This window comes from Pygocentrus nattereri, chromosome 25 (genome assembly GCF_015220715.1).
Source record: "Pygocentrus nattereri isolate fPygNat1 chromosome 25, fPygNat1.pri, whole genome shotgun sequence".
Lineage (NCBI taxonomy): Eukaryota > Metazoa > Chordata > Actinopteri > Characiformes > Serrasalmidae > Pygocentrus > Pygocentrus nattereri.
This window is the reverse complement of record NC_051235.1, coordinates 30026696-30041695: the sequence shown is the minus strand read 5'-3', so window position 1 is coordinate 30041695 and position 15000 is coordinate 30026696. Positions and strand designations below refer to the sequence as shown.

Below are 15000 nucleotides of genomic sequence, written 5' to 3'. Positions count from 1 at the left end.
TTATAAAAATGATAACAGGACATCAGAGCCAGAATTCCTCTTTTAGTACTTTTACTTTATACTTAAGTACATTTGAAGGGAAATACTTTAGTACTTTTACTCCAGTGGAGGTCTAAAGGGAGGAACTTCTACTTTCACTGGAGTGATATTTTACCTTGGGGGTCTCGACTTTCACTACATGATTTGCGTACTTCGTCCACCTCTGATATATATCTTCTCCTGATCTCCTGGAATTTTTAGACACAGCATCTCTAGAGTTACTCAGAATATAGTGGTAGTTCTGCAGATGAAAATGCCTTGATGATGAGAGGTCAGTGGAGAATGGCCAGACTGATTCGAATTGACAGAAAGGCTGAGTTAACTTAGATAACCACTCTGTACAACTGTGGTGAGCGGAAAAGCATCTCCGAATGCACAACACGTCAAACCTTGAGGTGGATGGGCTACAACAGCAGGAGACCACGTCTGGTCACTGCAAGAAACGGCATCTTGTCAAGTCGAATTATCTTAAAAATAGTCAATAAATCTAATATTTCTTCTGTTGAGATTGTCATAAGATTAATTTTAGCTTACTTCGCTTATTTCTAGACATTTTTTACTTATTTGAAGTGATTTTTTAGGTAAATTTATCTCAGTATGTTAGCACACAATTTGGCTTGTTTTAAAAAATGTGTTTGAAACCAGTAAAATTATCTGCCAGTATATATAATTTCTCTAGAAATAAGCTGGAAATCTTATAATCTTCGCACAACCATCTCAAAATGGAAAATCATAGATAAATCAATTAGATTAGATAATTTCACTTGACAAGATGCTACTTTTTGCAGTGATGCTGAGGCTCAAAATTTGGCACTAGCAGCATGAATCCAGGACCCAGTCTGTCTTGTGTCAACAGTCCAGGCTGGTGGAGGTGGTGTAATGGGGTAGGGAATGTTTTCCTGGCACATTTTAAGATTAAGATTAATGACCCTTATTAGTCCCACAATGGGGAAATTTCACCTCCTCATTTAACCCATCCATGCAGTGAACCACCACTTACACACTAGTGAGCACACACACACTAGGGGCCAGTGAGCACACTTGCCCGGAGCGGTGGGCAGCCCTATCCGCAGCGCCCGGGGAGCAGTTGGGGGTTTGCTCAAGGACACCTCAGTCATGTGCTGTCGGCTCTGGGGATCAAACCGGCGACCTTCCGGTCACGAGGCTGGATCCCTAACCTCCAGCCCACGACTGCCCCCCTTGGGTCTGTTAATACCAATCAATCATCGCTTTAATGCCACAGCCTGCTTACTGACCATGTTGACCATGATCATCCCTTCAAGGCCACAATTTACCATCTTCTATTGGCTACTTCCAGCATGATAATGCACTGTGTCACAAAGCAAAGTCGTCTCAAACTGGTTTCATTAACAAGACAATGAGTTTAGTGTTCTTCAGTGGTGTTCCCACCTGTGGAATCCATGCCATGAGGAACAGAGGCTGTTCAGAGAGCAAAGGGAGGCCTGGCCAGTATTAGCACAGCGTTCCTGATTGTATATGTCATAGTAATATATACTGAATGTATATACATGCAGGCCTCCCTCGTTTTTCTTGGTGACACTGTCTTTTACAGTTACAGTTCTAGGTATTAAGCAGGTAAGTGTGTGGTTTATTAATTCCAGAGTACTTATTTTGGGTAACATGACTTATTTTTGGGAATTATTTTGGGTAACAGTTGCGAGTCAGTCTAGCTAAATTACACTGAAATGCCTCACAGGTTCTAGATATGAACTGGGTAAGTACGTGGTACAAAGACTACAGTGCTGTGTAAGAATCTTAGTAGTTATGATGTAAAAAGATTGTAGATTAATAAACTACAGAGTCTTTTATAGTATGTTTCCCTTTTTTGTCTAAAAACTCTGAATCTGGGCTTTAAAAGAAAGCAGTGGTTCTTACTGTGGTTCTACTGGGTTCTTGCCTTTTACTGCGGAAAATCTGGATTTTGTGCGTCATTTTATGCCGTATACCTGGAGGAGTTTCTGATCTACTTTCCTGAAACATGACCAACCTCTTACTCCAAATAGAGATATTATTATGACCTTCTGGTTAGTAGCTAGAACCTGTTATCATTTTAGCTACCTGTCTTAGTGTTTACCATCATTCCACCCCAAATAATTACATAGAACTTTAAGGACTGTTTAGATTTAATCTATATGGACAAAAGTATTGGGACACCTACACATCACACCCACAGGAGCTTTTATGACTCTCAGTCTAAATCCATAGGCATTAATATGGAGTTGGTCCCCCTTTGCATATACAACAGCTTCCACTCTTCTGGGAAGCTTCCTACAGGATTTTGGAGAGTGTCTTTGGGAATTTCCGTCCGTTCATCCAGAAGAGCATTTGTGAGGTCAGACACCGATGTTGGGCGAGAGGGTCTGGCTCACAATCTCCGTTCTATTTCATCCCAAAGGTGTTGGGTGGGGTTGAGGTCAGGACTCTGTGAGGGTCAGTCAAGCTCTTCCACACCAAACTCACCCAGTCAGGCCTTTATGGAGCTGCTTTGGTCACTGGGGCTCAGTCATGATGGAGCAGGAAAGGTTCTTCCCCAAACTATTCCCACAAAGTTGGAAGTGTATAATTGTCCAGAATGTCTTGGTGCTGAAGCTTTAAGATTTACCTTCATTGGAACTAAGGGTTCTAGACCAACCTCTGAAAAACACCCCCATATAATTATCCCTCCTCCACCAAACTTTACAGCTGGCACAGAGCAGCGAGGCAGGGAACGTTCTCCTGGCATTCGCCAAACCCAGACTCGTCCATCAGACTGACAGATAGAGAAGCTGATTCATCACTCCACAGAATACGTTCCACTGCTCCAGAGTCCAGTAGCGGTGAGCTTTTCAGGTGGCACTGTTTGAAGCCACTGAGCTAGGGCTATGTGCTAATTGTATCCATCTGTTAGCAATGGGTGTGGCTGAAACAACTGAACTCAAAAATGAAGAAGCATGTCCCAATACTTTTGTCTATATAGTGTATCATCATGCAATCCAAATTCATTATCATGTACTTTGGAGTTTGCACTTCATATTTACTCATAGAACTTTGAGACCTTATTAACCATTTTCTTTTGTTTCCTACACTTTTGTCCTGGAAAAGGATAAAAAACAACCACAGACAGACACGGCACATTAATAAGAGTTCAGAACAGTACTGGGCAGGGCAGGGGTGGGTGTTGCAGAGTTGAGAGCCCACCGCTGGTCTGGTCTGGGGGTTACACAGTGAAGAGTTAACCTGAGTGCTTTGGTCCTGCAGGCAGATGGCTTTCATCGAAACGCGACCTGAAACACAGACAACTGAGGTCAGTTCGGTTTTATTTTACACAGATGTTTGCAAAAGTATGTGGTCAAATGACGTTTTGTTGATTTTCTAAGTGAACAGAGAACACACTTATAAAATATCACATTTTCTGCATGTTTTAGTGCACAATTTCTAGCCTATTTCTAGCCAATTTCTAATTTCTATTTGCTGATTTTAACATATTGGGAAAAAAATGAAATATGAAATGTCCTGTAACGTCTTTGGCACAGGCCACATTTCAAGTTTACCGCACCGTAACTGAGCCTTTAAATGTGCAGAAATGTGTTCTCTGTAAAGGATGTTCTAACTTATACTACCTCACACTTGGAAAATCAATAAAACCTGGAACTTGTCCATTTAAAACCTTTGCATATGACTGTATATTGATTTTCCAGTAGACGTTTGGTCGAGTGATTCACAAGCCAGTTATGACTCTAGATGATCTTTTAAAAACAGAGTTTTCTTTTTATCCAATGGACCTTAAAATTTCTGACACAATTAAATAAGTTGGCGGTACATTAAGACACTAATAAAAAATATTTTGAAGTGAGTACAATTTTATTAATTTATTTCTTTTTTGGTAAACAGCTTTTTTGACTTATTTTACCCTCTACTGCACACATCATGAGAACAATAGACAAAAAAATTCGATTCACTTTTCTTGCATGAAATGGACCTGATTATTAAATTCAGAAACATGTTATAAAATGTGTGCAGGGGTCCTTTTGGAGTGCGTTGCCTAGAAGCAACATTGTGCGACAGTGGAAGGGATTTAGCCAGTCACAAGCCGGGGTCTCTCCACTTCAGGGCACACGGCTCTATCGTGTCTTCTCATTGTCGCACAATGTTGTCTCAAGGCAACGCACTCCAAAAGGACCCCTGCACACATTTTATAAAATGTTTTTGAATTTAATAATCAGGTCCATTTTATGCAAGAAAAGTGAACTGAATAGCTTGTCAATAGCTCTCATAATAAAAAATAACCCTATCGTCTATAAATATGTTTAATGTTATTGGGAAGTGAGGAAAATTCGTTTGTTGCCCTGAGGCAACATTGTGCAACAGAGGATTAAGAGATGATCATGATGATAAAACAGTACCAGTCTCTCATTTTACTCTGACCATACCCCCCCCCCCCCCACCCCGTTCTCCAGTTATTTTCTGGAGGTTTTGAGGCTGAATGGCAGCTCTACATTGTGGCCTGTGTTACAGCAGAACTGGAGGACAGAAAAAGTGACAGAATGGATAGAGAGGTGTGCTGTGGGCCCATCACAGCTCTGTCTGTCTGGCTGTCTGTGTTCAGATCCCACTGAGAGCTGAGAGAGTGAATGAATGGAGAAGACACTGACACACACACACACACACACACACACACACACACACACACACACACACACACACACACACACACAGATGAGTGAATGGAGGGTGGGCCGTGGTGAAGGTGGAGTGGAGGAGGGGGTATTTATCTTTCACAAAGGAGCTTTTGATAAATTTGGGCAAACTTTCTGCCTCCCACACAACACAAGCCTTATATAAACACATAAAAACCCTCAATACTCCCTCTCTCTCCATCTCTCTCTCTCCCGCTCTCTCTCTATCTCCCTCTCTCTCCATCTCTCTCTCTCCCGCTCTCTCTCTATCTCCCTCTCTCTCTATCTCCCTCTCTCTCCATCTCTCTCTCTGTCTGTCTCTCTCTTTATCTCTCTCTCGCGCTCTCTCACCACCTCTCTCTCTCTGTCTCTCTCTCTCAGTCTCTCTTACTCTCTCTACCCCCTCTCCCGCTCTCTCTCTCTCTCCCTCTCTCCCACTCGCTCGGTCTCTCTCTCTCTCCCACTCTCCCCCACTCTCCCCCGCTCTCTCTCTCTCTCTCTCTCTCTCTCTCCCTCTCAGTCTCTCTCTCTCTCTCTCTACCCCTTCTCCCGCTTTCTCTCTCTCCCTCTTTCTGGCTTGCTCTGTCTCCAGCTCTCTCTCTCTCTCTCTCTCTCTCTCTCTCTCTCTCCCCCTCTCTCTCTCAGTCTCTCTTACTCTCTTTATCCTTCTCCCGCTCTCTCTCTCTCCCTCTCTCCCACTCGCTCTGTCTCTCTCTCTCCCACTCTCCCCCGCTCTCTCTCTTTCTCTCTCTCTCTCTCTCCTCCTCTCACTCCCCCTCTCTCCCTCTCAGTCTCTCTTTCTCTCTCTCTACCCCCTCTCCCGCTCTCTCTCTCTCTCCCTCTCTCTCCCTCGCTCTCACTCTCTCTCTCTGTCTCTCCCCCGCGTTCTCTCTCTCCCTCTTTCTGGCTTGCTCTGTCTTCCGCTCTCTCTCTCACTCTCTTTCTCTCTCTCTCGCCCCCCTCCCTCTGTCTCTCTTTCTCTCTCTACCCCCTCTCCCGCTCTCTCTCTCTCTTTCTCTCCCACTCTCCCTCACTTCCCCCGCTCTCTCTCTTTCTCTCTCTCCCTCTCACTCCCCCCTTCTCTCTCTCAGTCTCTCTTTTTCTCTCTCTACCCCCTCTCCCTCTCTCCCTCACTCTCCCCTGCTCTCTCTTTCTCTCTCTCTCTCTCTCCCTCTCACTCCCCCCTTCTCTCTCTCAGTCTCTCTTTTTCTCTCTCTACCCCCTCTCTCTCTCTCCCTCTCACTCCCCCTCTCTCTCTCTCTCTCCCTCTCTCCCACTCGCTCTGTCTCTCTCTTTCTCTCTCTCTCTTTCTCTCCCACTCTCCCTCACTTTCCCCCGCTCTCTCTCTTTCTCTTTCTCCCTCTCACTCCCCCCTTCTCTCTTTCAGTCTCTCTTTTTCTCTCTCTACCCCCTCTCCCGCTCTCTCTCTCCCTCTCTCTCTCTCCCGCTCTCTCTGTCTGTCTCTCCCTTTCTTCTGCTCGCTCTTTCTCTCTCTCTCTCTTTCTCTCTCTCCCACTCTCTCTCTCTTTCTCTCTCCCGCTCTCTCTCTCTCTCTCTCTCCCACTCTCTCTCATCATCTTTCTCTCTCTCTCTCTCTCTACCGCTCTCTTTCTCTCTCTCCCGCTCTCTCTCTCTTTCTCTCTCCCGCTCTCTTTCTCTCTCTCCCGCTCTCTCTCTCTTTCTCTCTCCCGCTCTCTTTCTCTCTCTCCCGCTCTCTCTCTCTCTCTCTCTCCCGCTCTCTTTCTCTCTCTCTCTCCCACTCTCTCTCACCATCTTTCTCTCTCTCCTGCCCTCTCTCTTCCACTCTCTGTTTCTCCGTCTCTTTCTCTCTCTCCCTCTCCTGCTCTCTCTCTCTCTCCCACTCTCTCTCTCGCTCTCTCTCTCTCTCTCTCTTTTCTCTCTCCCACCCCCCCTGCTCTCTCTGTATTCCCTCTTTTTATCTCTCTCACTTTATTACTCTTTCTCTACTCCCCCTCATCTCTTTATCTCTTTCTACTCTCTCTACCTTTTTCTCTTTACCTCTCTCTCTTCTCTCTTTTTCCATCTCTCTTTCTGTCTCTCTCTCTCACCTCCTGCGCATGTAGCTGAGCAGTCAGAGCGGATGACGGTCCAGGTGTAGTTGGGTTTTTTCTCCTGTAGGGGCAGTGTGTACTCCCACAGCACGCCGGGGTTCTTCCCCTGCAGCAGGATCTGAGGGAGTGGATGGACAGAGTAGGAGAAAAGAAAGAGGCAACAGGTCAGTCAGCCTCCTTAAACACTGTCACTTCAGTTCAGAACTGTGTTTATTCAAGTCAGAAAAATACTTTGAATGAAAGTGTTTTTAGGTTGAACTGACAAACCACGTTTACAGTTTATAAAACAGCACATCAGTTTCATAGTAATAATTCATCATAGTTCCTGAATAAGTCATGATACAGAATTAATCATTTGCAACAGTAACTGAATAATTCATAGTAGGCACTAAACTATGAGTATTAAGATTAAGAGCTGCTTAATAACCTGCAGTTTAAAGTGATGGTTTATCCAGAAAGCTGTCAGGTTTGGTGTGAAATGCTCTATTTTACTTACCGAGTCAGAACTGTTCATAGTGGTGGTGATAGGAACTAGACGTCCACCTCTAAAAGATCCTCACAGAAAGTTGCTACATGAAATGGTTATGAATTCACTGCCTGATGACCGATATGCTGTTTTATGATAATTTTGGGAAGATTTTGGCCTTAAACTCCATTCATGGTGGAGGGATACGTTATATGCAGGGCGCTGTGAGGAAAAATAGTCCCCAAAGAAAACTTAATATTTCAGATTTCCCAATATTTTCCATCATAAACATTCCATATAAGCTCAGAAGACTCGTGTAGGTTCTCTGGTGGTTCTGGATGGAAAATAAAGCGTCTATATCTGTGTTGTAGTCATGGCGACCCCTGGTTCCCATCACCACCACTGTAAAGACGTCTGAATCGCTTAACACCAAACCCTCTGAATGTCTCTGATTACACCACACACAGAATGATGCAGACATCAGTGTAATTCCCCTTTAAAGGGTTAAGCACAGCTCTTCCTTTCCTGCCATGCTGGAAAGAGCTGGTTAGAAAGGATCGCACGGTTCCCAGATACAGTGGTCATCTGAGGCACTGACCGCTGCTTACAAATGTCAAGATGTTTGAATGGGAGTCTGTATGTGTCTGATCTGAACTGAAGCGTGCCATTTACATCATGGGCCATAAAAAAGTGAATCACTTTGTGAATCAGTTCTGAATTGTCTGCTGATTGTGAGGTTTGGTGATCCTATCGTGGGGCATTATCAGATTTGTGCGACATGTGTGGGGCGCTGATCAGGCGGGTGGTCCCGGAGAAGCTCTGAGTAAGTCGGATTTGAGGCTTCAAAGTTGAAGAATTTACCGAAGGATTTACTGAAACACTAAAACACAATAAAGCTCATTACAGGCTTCAAATGTCAGAGTTTAAACTAGAGCAACATCAGAGTTTCACCCAATGTGGGAAAGTCAATGTTCACCACTGTTAATGTTCACCACTGTTAATGTGCACCACTGTTAATGTTCACCACTGTTAATGTGCACCACTGTTAATGTGCACCACTGTTAATGTTCACCACTGTTAATGTTCACCACTGTTAATGTGCACCACCGTTAATGTGCACCACTGTTAATGTGCACCATTGTTAATGTTCACCACTGTTAATGTTCACCACTGTTAATGTTCACCACTGTTGATGTTCACCACTGTTAATGTGCACCACTGTTAATGTTCACCACCGTTAATGTTCACCACTGTTAATGTTCACCACTGTTAATGTGCACCACTGTTAATGTTCACCACCGTTAATGTTCACCACTGTTAATGTACACCACTGTTAATGTTCACCACTGTTAATGTGCACCACTGTTAATGTTCACCACCGTTAATGTTCACCACTGTTAATGTTCACCACTGTTAAATTACAACAACAGCACTCGACTATCTCACCCCTCCCTCTCCAGACCTTCACTCCACAGTGACTTCACACTCAGTGTGATGTCAGAGGGGGTTCAGGGGAGGGGCTGATGGGTACTTGGTTTGCTGTGATGTAATGTAGTGTAGCATTTAAAGCGGGACGCTGGGTAAGAAAAGCTCACTGTAGCAGTGATTCTAGGCTGGACGGCCTGTTTGGAGCATCTGAATATTCAGGACTGAAGCCCTGAAGATGCAGCTCTAACAGCTCCAGCGCTGAGAAATAAAACACTGGAAATCTCAGTAAATAAACTTTATATTAGTCTTTAAACTCTCCAAGCTGGGACTGACTTCTTTAGCACTGACAGTATAACATTATTAACACTATTTGTTATAGTATAGTATACACAATGCATTATATTAACAATTCATAATATAAAAGAAACATGGCTATAAAGGACAATCTGGTGTAATTCATTTTTATATACATTACATGTTATAAATGTACTTATAGATGCTTACAAACGTGACATTCATACAAAGTGTTACCCAGAACTGTGTAAGAAGTCACACACTAGACCTGAGCAGGAAGAGGGGGGGGGTTCTCCTGAAAGAACAGGTCCTTTATTCTGTTCTTAAAGATGCTTTTTTCCCCACTATCTGGCAACCCCACTGCATTAAGAACACAAGTGAACGCACTGACAACACAGTGGCTGCAAATAACAGACTGAACTACATGAAGCAAATGGAGGGACAATGCAGCTTCAGCAAAACTACAATTAGGCACGAGTGATTTAAGCTGAGCTCAGATCCAGCAGGCTGTCCTGATTCGTGTGAAAGAGCAGGTTTACACAGAGTTGCATGGAACTGCCATTCATAAAACAACGCCTTACGGTTTAACCCCTAAGGAGCCACAGTGGCCATCGGCAAAGACAAAAGCATGGTGTAAAATGATATTAAAGGCAGGGCTGAAAAATTAATCGCTTCTATATCGAAACTGCAAGTTAACAGGGTGCAATTTTCAAATTGCAAGAGCGGCAATATTTTTATTTACATCCTAAATTATCCACTTTGAAGTAGGGAAATGGAAACTAATAACACAGAGCTGAACTGCCTGTTAAAAGGTTTGATAAATCAGATCCAACCAAACCTCCATGACTTGTGACATCACAACCACAACACAACTTACTGCTGGTCTGGCACATTAAATTCAAGCCTCTAAATGTAGGTATTGTGATATAAACCGAGTCCGTTCTACAGTTTCTCATTAGGCTGAATGAATAACCGACTCTAAATGTAGGTATTGTGATATAAACCGAGTCCGTTCTACAGTTTCTCATTAGGCTGAATGAATAACCGGCTCTAAATGTAGGTATTGTGATATAAACCGAGTCCGTTCTACAGTTTCTCATTAGGCTGAATGAATAACTGACTCTAAATGTAGGTATTGTGATATAAACCGAGTCTGTTCTACAGTTTCTCATTAGGCTGAATGAATAACCGACTCTAAATGTAGGTATTGTGATATAAACCGAGTCCGTTCTACAGTTTCTCATTAGGCTGAATGAATAACCGACTCTAAATGTAGGTATTGTGATATAAACCGAGTCCGTTCTACAGTTTCTCATTAGGCTGAATGAATAACCGGCTCTAAATGTAGGTATTGTGATATAAACCGAGTCCGTTCTACAGTTTCTCATTAGGCTGAATGAATAACTGACTCTAAATGTAGGCATTGTGATATAAACCGAGTCTGTTCTACAGTTTCTCATTAGGCTGAATGAATAACCGACTCTAAATGTAGGTATTGTGATATAAACCGAGTCCGTTCTACAGTTTCTCATTAGGCTGAATGAATAACCGACTCTAAATGTAGGTATTGTGATATAAACCGAGTCCGTTCTACAGTTTCTCATTAGACTGAATGAATAACTGACTCTAAATGTAGGTATTGTGATATAAACCGAGTCCGTTCTACAGTTTCTCATTAGGCTGAATGAATAACCGACTCTAAATGTAGGTATTGTGATATAAACCGAGTCCGTTCTACAGTTTCTCATTAGACTGAATGAATAACCGACTCTAAATGTAGGTATTGTGATATAAACCGAATCCGTTCTACAGTTTCTCATTAGACTGAATGAATAACCGACTCTAAATGTAGGTATTGTGATATAAACCGAGTCTGTTCTACAGTTTCTCATTAGGCTGAATGAATAACCGGCTCTAAATGTAGGTATTGTGATATAAACCGAGTCCGTTCTACAGTTTCTCATTAGGCTGAATGAATAACTGACTCTAAATGTAGGTATTGTGATATAAACCGAGTCCGTTCTACAGTTTCTCATTAGGCTGAATGAATAAACGACTCTAAATGTAGGTATTGTGATATAAATCGAGTCCGTTCTACAGTTTCTCATTAGACTGAATGAATAACAGGCTCTAAATGTAGGTATTGTGATATAAACCGAGTCCGTTCTACAGTTTCTCATTAGGCTGAATGAATAAACGACTCTAAATGTAGGTATTGTGATATAAACCGAGTCTGTTCTACAGTTTCTCATTAGGCTGAATGAATAACCGACTCTAAATGTAGGTATTGTGATATAAACCGAGTCTGTTCTACAGTTTCTCATTAGGCTGAATGAATAACCGGCTCTAAATGTAGGTATTGTGATATAAACCGAGTCCGTTCTACAGTTTCTCATTAGGCTGAATGAATAACTGACTCTAAATGTAGGTATTGTGATATAAACCGAGTCCGTTCTACAGTTTCTCATTAGGCTGAATGAATAAACGACTCTAAATGTAGGTATTGTGATATAAATCGAGTCCGTTCTACAGTTTCTCATTAGACTGAATGAATAACTGACTCTAAATGTAGGTATTGTGATATAAACCGAGTCTGTTCTACAGTTTCTCATTAGGCTGAATGAATAACCGACTCTAAATGTAGGTATTGTGATATAAACCGAGTCCGTTCTACAGTTTCTCATTAGACTGAATGAATAACCGAATCTAAATGTAGGTATTGTGATATAAACCGAGTCCGTTCTACAGTTTCTCATTAGACTGAATGAATAACAGGCTCTAAATGTAGGTATTGTGATATAAACCGAGTCTGTTCTACAGTTTCTCATTAGACTGAATGAATAACCGACTCTAAATGTAGGTATTGTGATATAAACCGAGTCCGTTCTACAGTTTCTCATTAGACTGAATGAATAACCGACTCTAAATGTAGGTATTGTGATATAAACCGAGTCCGTTCTACAGTTTCTCATTAGACTGAATGAATAACCGACTCTAAATGTAGGTATTGTGATATAAACCGAGTCCGTTCTACAGTTTCTCATTAGACTGAATGAATAACTGACTCTAAATGTAGGTATTGTGATATAAACCGAGTCTGTTCTACAGTTTCTCATTAGGCCGAATGAATAACCGACTCTAAATGTAGGTATTGTGATATAAACCGAGTCCGTTCTACAGTTTCTCATTAGACTGAATGAATAACCGACTCTAAATGTAGGTATTGTGATATAAACCGAATCCGTTCTACAGTTTCTCATTAGACTGAATGAATAACCGACTCTAAATGTAGGTATTGTGATATAAACCGAGTCCGTTCTACAGTTTCTCATTAGACTGAATGAATAACAGGCTCTAAATGTAGGTATTGTGATATAAACCGAGTCCGTTCTACAGTTTCTCATTAGGCTGAATGAATAAACGACTCTAAATGTAGGTATTGTGATATAAACCGAGTCTGTTCTACAGTTTCTCATTAGGCTGAATGAATAACCGACTCTAAATGTAGGTATTGTGATATAAACCGAGTCTGTTCTACAGTTTCTCATTAGGCTGAATGAATAACCGGCTCTAAATGTAGGTATTGTGATATAAACCGAGTCCGTTCTACAGTTTCTCATTAGGCTGAATGAATAACTGACTCTAAATGTAGGTATTGTGATATAAACCGAGTCCGTTCTACAGTTTCTCATTAGACTGAATGAATAACAGGCTCTAAATGTAGGTATTGTGATATAAACCGAGTCCGTTCTACAGTTTCTCATTAGACTGAATGAATAACCGGCTCTAAATGTAGGTATTGTGATATAAACCGAGTCTGTTCTACAGTTTCTCATTAGACTGAAAGAATAACTGGCTCTAAATGTAGGTATTGTGATATAAACCGAGTCCGTTCTAGTTTCTCATTAGACTGAATGAATAACCGGCTCTAAATGTAGGTATTGTGATATAAACCGAGTCTGTTCTACAGTTTCTCATTAGACTGAATGAATAACCGGCTCTAAATGTAGGTATTGTGATATAAACCGAGTCTGTTCTACAGTTTCTCATTAGACTGAATGAATAACCGACTCTAAATGTAGGTATTGTGATATAAACCGAGTCCGTTCTACAGTTTCTCATTAGACTGAATGAATAACAGACTCTAAATGTAGGTATTGTGATATAAACCGAGTCCGTTCTACAGTTTCTCATTAGACTGAAAGAATAACTGGCTCTAAATGTAGGTATTGTGATATAAACCGAGTCCGTTCTACAGTTTCTCATTAGACTGAATGAATAACCGACTCTAAATGTAGGTATTGTGATATAAACCGAGTCCGTTCTACAGTTTCTCATTAGACTGAATGAATAACCGACTCTAAATGTAGGTATTGTGATATAAACCGAGTCCGTTCTACAGTTTCTCATTAGACTGAATGAATAACCGACTCTAAATGTAGGTATTGTGATATAAACCGAGTCCGTTCTACAGTTTCTCATTAGACTGAATGAATAACTGACTCTAAATGTAGGTATTGTGATATAAACCGAGTCTGTTCTACAGTTTCTCATTAGGCCGAATGAATAACCGACTCTAAATGTAGGTATTGTGATATAAACCGAGTCCGTTCTACAGTTTCTCATTAGACTGAATGAATAACCGACTCTAAATGTAGGTATTGTGATATAAACCGAATCCGTTCTACAGTTTCTCATTAGACTGAATGAATAACCGACTCTAAATGTAGGTATTGTGATATAAACCGAGTCCGTTCTACAGTTTCTCATTAGACTGAATGAATAACAGGCTCTAAATGTAGGTATTGTGATATAAACCGAGTCCGTTCTACAGTTTCTCATTAGGCTGAATGAATAAACGACTCTAAATGTAGGTATTGTGATATAAACCGAGTCTGTTCTACAGTTTCTCATTAGGCTGAATGAATAACCGACTCTAAATGTAGGTATTGTGATATAAACCGAGTCTGTTCTACAGTTTCTCATTAGGCTGAATGAATAACCGGCTCTAAATGTAGGTATTGTGATATAAACCGAGTCCGTTCTACAGTTTCTCATTAGGCTGAATGAATAACTGACTCTAAATGTAGGTATTGTGATATAAACCGAGTCCGTTCTACAGTTTCTCATTAGACTGAATGAATAACAGGCTCTAAATGTAGGTATTGTGATATAAACCGAGTCCGTTCTACAGTTTCTCATTAGACTGAATGAATAACCGGCTCTAAATGTAGGTATTGTGATATAAACCGAGTCTGTTCTACAGTTTCTCATTAGACTGAAAGAATAACTGGCTCTAAATGTAGGTATTGTGATATAAACCGAGTCCGTTCTAGTTTCTCATTAGACTGAATGAATAACCGGCTCTAAATGTAGGTATTGTGATATAAACCGAGTCTGTTCTACAGTTTCTCATTAGACTGAATGAATAACCGGCTCTAAATGTAGGTATTGTGATATAAACCGAGTCTGTTCTACAGTTTCTCATTAGACTGAATGAATAACCGACTCTAAATGTAGGTATTGTGATATAAACCGAGTCCGTTCTACAGTTTCTCATTAGACTGAATGAATAACAGGCTCTAAATGTAGGTATTGTGATATAAACCGAGTCCGTTCTACAGTTTCTCATTAGACTGAAAGAATAACTGGCTCTAAATGTAGGTATTGTGATATAAACCGAGTCCGTTCTACAGTTTCTCATTAGACTGAATGAATAACCGACTCTAAATGTAGGTATTGTGATATAAACCGAGTCTGTTCTACAGTTTCTCATTAGGCTGAATGAATAACCGGCTCTAAATGTAGGTATTGTGATATAAACCGAGTCCGTTCTACAGTTTCTCATTAGGCTGAATGAATAACTGACTCTAAATGTAGGTATTGTGATATAAACCGAGTCCGTTCTACAGTTTCTCATTAGACTGAATGAATAACAGGCTCTAAATGTAGGTATTGTGATATAAACCGAGTCCGTTCTACAGTTTCTCATTAGACTGAAAGAATAACCGACTCTAAATGTAGG

The 15000-nt window shown here is 41.2% G+C and overlaps 1 protein-coding gene across 2 annotated transcripts in view; it reads right to left on the bottom strand.

Moving 5' to 3' along the window:
- The window catches only part of adamts18 (ADAM metallopeptidase with thrombospondin type 1 motif, 18), a 133420-nt gene that overhangs the window by 22639 nt on the left and 95781 nt on the right, over positions 1-15000 (bottom strand). For both annotated transcript variants that reach the window (XM_017717899.2, XM_017717900.2), the window contains 2 exons: positions 6785-6905; positions 3197-3323 (listed from right to left, as the gene is read on the bottom strand). In XM_017717899.2, the coding sequence (XP_017573388.1) occupies positions 3197-3323; positions 6785-6905 (248 nt within the window). The remainder of the gene's footprint in view (positions 1-3196; positions 3324-6784; positions 6906-15000) is intronic.